Raw genomic sequence first — 9,617 nt, 5'->3', positions numbered from 1 at the left:
TAAAATATTTTCTCGTGAATAAAAATAGCTCGTGACTCTGCAATCGTGATTCAGTCGTTATCGGATCTCCCTGCCATCAAGATATTACTCCATAAGTACAATTTTTCTACCCAACCGAAAGAAATATATTAAGAATGTCAATCAAACGTTTCGACTTGTTCTTGTTTGTAATAGTCTTGACTGCGCTACTCAGCCAGGCAAGTTTTGAAGACGTATTATTAATTTTGATGTATCTTTCAATGTTATTTCATATGTATATTACATATAATTAAGCTATTAGAGGCGAAATGAACGCAGACATATTAGTGACATTTGTTATATTTTGTAATCAAGGCATTACTAAGGCATCGAATGTTATTAAGGAAAATTACTGACGATTGAAATATCATTTGATCGAAACATTTTAATTATACATTAATTTATTATCATTCATTTGTTGTGCAATGAAATAATCAATAATCAAATTTTTATTTGTTTTAAATTAGTTATTTAAAACATTGATTCATCTCCATGAATCGAAAATATATGTAACTTCGTAAAAACAAAAACAAAATAATAACTTATCTAATATTCTTTGTGAAGCAGAATTTTAATCCAATTATTTTTCTTATTTTCGCATAAGCAAATCATTAATATTTTTTTATATTATTTTATTCAGAGCTCTGTTCATTCGAAGCTCTGTTTATTTCATGAATCAATGTATACCATGAAAAAGAAAAAAACGATATAAGATTTATATAATGTAATGAAATAAAATATGTATAATGATTATTACACGGATGAGACGAAAGTTGATTAATTAATTACTAATTACTTATTAAAAAATCAACGATACATTGTAGTGGAAATGAATCCCTTCACTTCGAATATAAAAATTTCTCCTCACAGTTCGAGTCGCATATTAATCCACGACATTCTTTCAAGTGTAATACATATCTTCATTAAAACACTTTTGCATGATTGCACCAGAAAGATCGACGTATCGTGAGCTCTGGTACAATAAATTTATACATATTAGGCATACGTGTCTGGCTCTATACACCGAAAAAAATAATCTCAAATTTATGCACTGACTATATACAGTCGCCTGAATGATTAAATATATTATATATTTATAGTAAAAGAAAAAAAAAAAAAAAAAAAAAAAAATTACATTTCCAATCCAATCTGTCAAATTGATATTATTTATAAAGAATACGTGCCCACTTACTTGCAATAAATTGTTATTTATCGTGTTGCTAGGCTACATCGTAAACACATGCGGTATCACATCAGACACGTTCAAAGTCGCCGTTTTCAAAGGGATGAAAATGTCACATCGATAGATCTATATATATATTACACTGTCTGCAAATTTTGTCTGTTTCTTATGGACGAGAGCCCGATTTACCAGGAATTTACCAGATATAGAAATCAAAATCTATTTTGCTCGGAATTGAATTGCCCACTGGGTCACGTGAATGTCCAGCTAACCAAACGATTCTTGCTATAAAATCTTGCGATATTCACTCGGTATGCGTTAATCGACGATAAGCCAAGACCCGATTAATACACAAATTATACAAATTTCAATCAATTTAGTTAGCTTAATGAGGCACGTTCCATTTCCATTTTATTGGGCGATTGTCTTTAAAAAATATCTGTCGTCGATCGTGCTATACAAAATTCTATTTTAATTACAAGAAAATTCATTTAACCGATTACATACTTACGTAATACATTATAATAATTGGAATGCATTATAAAACATTTTAAATAAACATATTATCTGGACGAAATTTAATTGTATTTAAAAAATTTTACTAAAACTTTTACTCGTATTTTATTTCTTCGATCTTACTTGTATACATAATAAATGCATAAAAAGTCTGTCTATAGTAGATTCAATATTTTAATAATATATTCCGATATTTAATTTAATAGTAAATTTTCTTAAAATACATTCTTTTATGCCGATTATTAATAATTTTTTTTTACATTATCTATTATCTATTATTATTATTAATATTATTATTTATATTTTAATGATTGGATCAGTAATAAGTTCCGTATTATTTTTAATAAGTTAATTTCCAATAAATATAAATTATTACTTGCTCGAGTATTAAGCAGTTTCTTTTCTCAAATTAATAACGTAAATTTAGCGCACACTGTATAATTATGAAAAATAAGAAGCTTAGCAGCATAAAATTTACAATTCGTTAACTAACTTTCACGGCTTTAAGAGTTTTGCACATTATAATATCGTCCATTTCGCAACTATAATTTGCTCTCTGCGAATTTACCAACATGTCGAATACAGTAATTAAGGTACGAAGAGCAATATTTCTTAGGCGAAAAGACTTTCAAAACGTTGAACGATCGGCCCTATCTTCATCGATGTATGGATCAGTCACCGTGACGTAATTGCTCAATAAACAAAAATCGAGATCGATTCCCATCGATCGGGTAGCACTCTCACTTCGTCCCTGCCCCTTTTTCCGTCAATCGTCACTGTTAATCGCATTGTCCCGAAACGAGATCGATGCATCCCCAGATAAACTGAATCGTCCGGTCGGTTTCTCTTTGTATGTTCGCCTGATTTTTCTTTTTCCTTCGCTCTACACCCGACTTACTCACTTTTTATTTTAAACTGCCTTAATGGAACGTTTAATTAAAATTTAAAACCCTACAAAACCACTTCGATGCGATATTTCCTTCAAATAAACAAATAATACTCGACGTAATATGCAATGTTTATCTATATATATAGAATGATTGTGTGAGAGCGTTTCTAGATTCAGCAGGTGACTTACATGTGGCATATTTAAAATATGGGAGAACTTTAAATAACAAAAAGCTTTCTAAATAACAGTCATATTGAAGTGTCGTTGTTTGAAAAACAAACAAAAAAAATGAATGAAAAGAAAAAAGTTTATTTTTGTAATGCAAAATGTCATTTCGCGATATTTCTAAAACAATTTCGTTTAATATTAGAATTTAGCTTTATGTATTATTTATCGATTTACATTGGAAATTAGAAAAATTTTTTTTAAATAGTTCTTCTGTTTTTAAAGTAAATAAAATTTAATCGAATTTGCAATGAAAAAAAAAAAAAAAAAGATAAGGAGAGAAAAATAAAAAGATAAACAAACAAAATGTCCATTGGCAGATAATAAAGATGCTAATCTCCGAATGGGGAGGCACGACGACGAGTTGTCACGAACAGAAATTAAAAAATACTTTTGTACTCCACTATTTTATGAAGTTGATGATAATATGTATTTTTAAAACTTTCGCATTTATAAAATTTGCGAACACTAGTGTCGGTTCCACGGAGGATCAAACGCTAGTCAAGTTAAGCACACCACTGCCTCATCTCGTGACGAAATATGCCAATAGCAGCTTGAAAACTATATTGTCATATCAGTAGCCAACATATTTTCGACAAATACACGCGTAGATAAAGAGTTGAAAAATGTGACGATGGGCCGGTGAGAGGAGGGGGCATATGGCAAGCCACAAGACATTCATAATGTCTCCGATTCTCTGAAGGTGTTTTCGCTGCTACGGTGAGATGAGATGAGACGGGACGGGGAGTCGAGCGGTCGTCTTGGACGTCCCCTGGCATGTCCGAGACGAAGACGAAGAGCCAGGGTGTCTGGAACTCGCGCGGGGCCCCTGCCCTCATTACCCGAGGATAATGGGGCCCCGTCGCGACTAGGAGAGCGACACGTCTGCCCGATTGATCGATACGCGCCCGTGGCTTCTCTCCCACGGGGATCGCGGCGCCTTTTATCGGGCGATCGCGGACCTCGGGGCAGGTGCCTACAACGACCTCGAGCCTAGGCGTGCCCTTACCATGCTGCCGACTCTCCTCCACCGATCCGCGGCTAAAACTTTTTCACTCGGATATCGGGGCACGATTAACAACGGCTGAGCTAGATTTTTTGGCGAATTTTATTCCGACCCACAATCGGGAGGACCTATATATACTTTTGCCATATTTATAAAACTACAGCTCCGCGGAACTTTGATTAATCGTTTGAAATTGCCTTATGACAATGGCTAACAGTCTCGTGGTATTGTTTCATGCTTATTAATAAGGAAACAGTTTAATAATAATTGCTATTCGTACCGGAATTTGATTTGTCTCTGAAAATAGCATCTACCATGTAGGATTGATTAATCCACATTAATTGGTACATCGATAATACGTCAAATAATTGATGATTCCGACACATGAGCGTCAATTTTTATTAATAATGATAAAACGATATAAAGTCAGAATTTCATACAATAGTGGTGGTTAAGCGCGTATGGTAAAAGTCAATAGTCAATTCGATAAATTGTTTTGCCATTGTATCAGGCAGCTTGAGGCTTAACTGCGATTTTAAGGTTAAACCAATAAGGTCTGAAGGACCTTAATCGCGTAAACGTAAAAGAAAGCCACAGCAAATAATGGTGGAAAAAAGTAGCTAAGCGTTGGTGATAAAACTGAGCGGTAATGGTCGATTGGAGGAGGGTCGCATAGAATAGGGAGTACAGGAACGAGCTGCAAACGAAGATCGCTCCGTCTGGAAAAAGTGAGAGGCCCCCGAGTGCTACGGAGATCCCGCAGAGGAGCTGCGACTCGCGACAGCTGTCCGTCCACGGGAGAGCCCGATAAGCTCCTCTCGTCGGTTTCCCTCGTCCCCAATCAATCTCCCCATCCCCTCATCGTCACCCCCCCCACTACTCTCTCTCTCTCTCTCTCTCTCTCTCTCTCTCTCTCTCTCTCTCTCTCTCTCTCTCTCTCTCTCTCTCTCTCTCTCTCTCTCTCTCTCTCTCTCTCTCTCTCTCTCCTTGTACAATACCCATCCCACCATCCAAACCTCCTCCCTCACCACCGTTCCCGATCGGCTTAACGAAGCTCTAGTGGTGGGGCAGAATGCCGGCGGAGAGCTGAGGCGCAGCTTACGAGGCCGCAATAATTGGGTGTGAAGCGCCCGGCGATGATATCATCCTCTCTTTATATACACGCCCGGATCGATGGCCGCGGGATCCCGAGCACATCCGTCTCTATTCCCTTTGTGCCTTTTGCACGCCGGACCCGCTTCTCTCTTCGTTCTCCTCCCCGCCCCGCCCCGTCCCTCCCTCACGACCCCTTATCCCTTTTTCGCTCCGCTTTGTTTCGCCGAGCTCGGTCGGATCTTCTCCTCTTTCACCTCCTGTCCGACGCGATCTCTTCCAAGGGAATCCACCGTCCTCCCGCGATTCTACTTTATTGCAGCGTACGGATAAAGGACTGCACGTTGTGCCAAGCAAGGACGCGACTCGCCTCGCTCTTTTAGGCGAAAGCGTTCAAGGGCCGCGAATTTAAGGACGTAGCGAAGCGAACGCGATTGCGAAATTCACATATCCATGGCGATCGATGCCTTACGATTGCCATCTCATTAATTCCCTGGAAGCGTTCCTCCTCTTACGACATTACGACGAATCAAGTTTATTCTCTATTAAGTGCACGGCGACAGGGCCACTGCTAATAATTGACAGGCGACATAAATAGCCACATTTATTCGACATTGAATCATCGTTGAAAGCGATGTGTCGATAAGCCTACAATGAATGCAAAAGACGATGGTCGGGCGAATGCCCGGCGATGAAAAACCTCGATTCGCCGATTCTCCCGTTTAAGCGTTGTGCTCGATCGGCTCGCCCATACCCCGGGCAGCTCGATAACGCGTATCGGACTCACGGGATGACATGACGTGGCACACGATCTGCGGCGCCCGATAAATCTCCGTCATCGCCGTCGGCCGAGCGACACCCGCTCGAGGAACAAATGCGACGCGCAGATGAGCGCACGGATAAGATGAAGCGTGACGGCTCTGCTCGAGACTGGCCCTCCCTGACTGACGTCATTTTTCCCAAAGCACGATGGCTGAGCATCTCGCAGCTTTTTACAATGGCTTAGGCTGCTTTTGCAATTACCATTTGGGTTAATGGTGGATGGTTTTGACGCGAGCGTGAACAAGGCTTTATTATTATTAGCCAACGACGATACGTCTTTACTTATTATTGGCTTCGTAAGCATTATTGACATGACGCTGCCTCCTTGGCACGTGGCACGATGGTCGATCGTAGCTGTACGAAGGCTATTATTGATTATGTTTTACGAATATGTTGGCTGATGTGTGTTGGGCATTAATAAGTCAAGGGGTGATTCGTTGGTCTATTAAATTAATTAATGCTTTGCTCCCCGATATGCATAAGCTTCTTATGCATATCCTTACAACGTTACTCGAAATTCCTAACTACACGACCGCTTCGTTATAATTAAATTAACCTCTAAAGTTTTTTTTTTGTTTTTTTTTTTTATAGGCAATATTGAACTCATCCTCCTTCGACATTAACATTATTTCTAATACAATTGTTAATAAAAAAACACTGTATTTGAGATTTAATTCTATTGAGTTGGTAATTAATTTCTTTTAACACTCACTCACATTAAATAAGACTAAGATTATAGCAGAGATTATTAATGATGAATGAATGTTAATCTTCAACGTTTTTACGTAAAGTTTGAAGTATGAAATAAAAAAATGTGCATATACGTATGAAAACTTGTGTTTCAGGTATTCGTACAACAATTTGATTTATCTCTCCAAGCAGCGGCAACCGAGTAGCATTGACGTTAATCTGGACGTCCATGATCAATCGAATAATTGATAATTCCGAAATATACGCGTCCATTTGATTAAACATTATAATACGATAAAAAAATATAAAACGATCAGAATTCATGATGAGCCCTTTAATGTAATATATAATTAAAAAAATATCCATTATTTTCGTATGGCTTTTATTCCACACACGGTTGCGTGGAAATGCCATTGGAATATGTCACTGTTTCAATATATCAGATGAATATATCCAAATCAGTCAATAAAAATTTGGTTTTACGAAAATTTTCAGATTTTCTTAAATTTTCATCATTATTTTTCGTACTTACGTAATAATAAAATTTTCCATTCGCCTTTACCATCATTGCACAATGATGCCGATTGTAGCGTAACCCTTTAAACCTTTTAAATGACAAATCGATTAATGCTAATGTTATAAAGTATCACTACCAATAATATCGTTACGTGGAAAGTCGCACATGACTTTCGAATGATAAATAGTCCAGCCATAACAGCTAATCTACGATAAAATCGTTTTTACAGGTGAAAAGCCGTACCAGTGCACATGGGAGGGATGCACGTGGAAATTCGCTCGCTCGGACGAGCTTACGCGGCATTACCGCAAGCACACCGGCCAGAAGCCCTTCAAGTGCCATCTTTGCCAGCGCTCCTTCTCCCGCAGCGATCACCTCTCCCTCCACATGAAGAGGCATTGATAGACTACGGCCCGACCGATGTTGTGGGGCCCGAAGATGGGGCAACAGCTGACGAGCTTAATCATATGTACATTCGGGACCTGAAGGCGCGAGGTTGAATAGACGGAGAGGCATATCTGGACATCCGGATCCTCGTCCTGGGCGAAACGAAATGCCGTATGCTTACGTCGAGGAACGAGAAGTTACATACACATACGTACGCGCGCGTACACAAACACGCACACACACAAACACACAATAAATATAGCCACGTACACACGCCTATACGCTCACGCGCGCACGCATCCGTGTATTTATACACGTAGCGCGCGCGCGCACACAGGCATACACAAATACGTACATACATTATACAGATATATTACACTGTGCAAGAACTTTCGTTACTTCTGTGATTAGAAATTTTTCGGCCTAAAAAGCTTTGTGGAGACATCGGAGAATACGATTGCGTTGGTGAATTAAATTTATTTAGAGTTATGTAGCGGATCACAGCCAGGGCAAAAGATCCAAGGTGCGTGGACAAGAGTGAGAGAGAGAGTGAGAGAGAGAGGAAAGGAGAGAAAGAGAAGCTTTGTGGAGACATCGGAGAATACGATTGCGTTGGTGAATTAAATTTATTTAGAGTTATGTAGCGGATCACAGCCAGGGCAAAAGATCCAAGGTGCGTGGACAGAGAGAGAGAGAGAGAGAAGAGAGAGAGGAAAGGAGAGAAAGAGGAAGAAGGAGAGAAAGAGAGAGAAGGAGAGAAAGAGAGAGATAAGAGGGAGAGAGAAGAGAGAGAGAACTTTAGAATAGTACTTTACTAAGAGAGAGAGAGAGAGAGAGAGTGATAAGAGGGAGAGAGGAAAGAGAGAAGGGAGAGAGAGAGAGAGAGAAGAGAGAGAGAGAGTAGGAGAGGGGGAGAAGGAGAGAAGATTTTTACGCCCGGATTGGCCGTTGTGGGACGAGACAAAGCGCTGCGGGTTCAGCTAGAAGGAGATAATTAAAAGAGCATTATTATTATTATCATTATTATTATTATCATTATTATTATTATTATTATTATTATTATTATTATTATTATTATTATTATTATTATTACTATTAGTATGTTTATCACTATAATTATTACTATAATTATTACTATGATTATTACTATGATTATTATTATTAATATAATTATTAGTATTAATATTAATATTACATTTGTGGATTATTATTAATTATTACTAATTACTATTATTTTTGTTTATTAGCCAATTTAATTTTGTTGAAAAATTCCAATTCCTAATTTAAATGCATTGCAATAAGGGCCAGCTCAACTAGTCTAGAGCAAACACATCATTTTTATTTCTATACGAATAAATAAAGTAATTGTGAAAATGAACTTAGAGCCAGTAAGCGCCTAGGAGTTAATTATAAGCTGTTTATTTCTTAGTGAATTATTAATTATAAAGGGATTATAAGAGTATATATAAACATATAAATATATATATATATATATATATATATATATATATATATATATATATATATATATAAATAATCATACATATATGTATACATAGAATCATATATATATATTTATTGAATAGTTAATACGAATTACATAGGGACTCCGGTGACGGAGCTTGGGACTTAGCATGCTCAGTTAAACAAAATAAAAACTCTATCCGAATGATCGTGATTGCAAGCGTTTGTATGAAAAAAAAACCTTACATACATATATGCATACTTTTACATGCATACATCCATCCATCCATCCATACATACATACACACATACACTCATACATGTATACATGCATAAATAAATACATGCATACATACATATATACATAAATACGTACGTACATACAGACATGCATACTTGTATACATACAAACATACTAACGCATAAAACAAACAGTGGAAACTTTAGATGCAATTCAATTTGCCATGTGTGTATATTTGATGTATTGCACAAAAAGAATTTCGCGTTTAGAGAAGGACAATCAACCGTCGACTCGATGATGCGAATATACATATATATGAAATAGATGAATAGCGCGTATGAAAAGACTTCACTGTACTAGCTGAAATTTTCACTACTTTTTGTTACCTTGTATTTGTAAATGCGAGAAAGATAATGTAGCGAGTGGAAGATGAAAAAGGAGAGAATTAAAGAATATAGAAATGTAAGTGTGCGAGTGTCAATTAGAACATAATTATTCGAGCTAATCTAATCTAAAAATAGAAATCAGTTGAATTAAATTTTGAAATGAAGGAAAGCATGTTTTGTA

The 9,617-nt window shown here is 37.1% G+C and overlaps 1 protein-coding gene across 1 annotated transcript in view; it reads left to right on the top strand.

The window, feature by feature from the left end:
- LOC105360780 (Krueppel-like factor 16) overlaps nucleotides 1-7,612 on the top strand; it is a 36,291-nt gene extending 28,679 nt beyond the window's left edge. Inside the window, exon 4 of the mRNA XM_011497781.1 lies at nucleotides 7,188-7,612. Coding sequence (XP_011496083.1) covers nucleotides 7,188-7,360 — 173 coding nt within the window. The 3' untranslated portion in view covers nucleotides 7,361-7,612. The remainder of the gene's footprint in view (nucleotides 1-7,187) is intronic.
- Nucleotides 7,613-9,617: the final 2,005 nt, after the last annotated feature.

The sequence above is a fragment of the Ceratosolen solmsi genome, unplaced genomic scaffold (genome assembly GCF_000503995.2).
Source record: "Ceratosolen solmsi marchali unplaced genomic scaffold, CerSol_1.0 scaffold47, whole genome shotgun sequence".
Classification (NCBI taxonomy): domain Eukaryota; kingdom Metazoa; phylum Arthropoda; class Insecta; order Hymenoptera; family Agaonidae; genus Ceratosolen; species Ceratosolen solmsi.
This window is presented reverse-complemented; position numbering and strand designations above follow the sequence as displayed.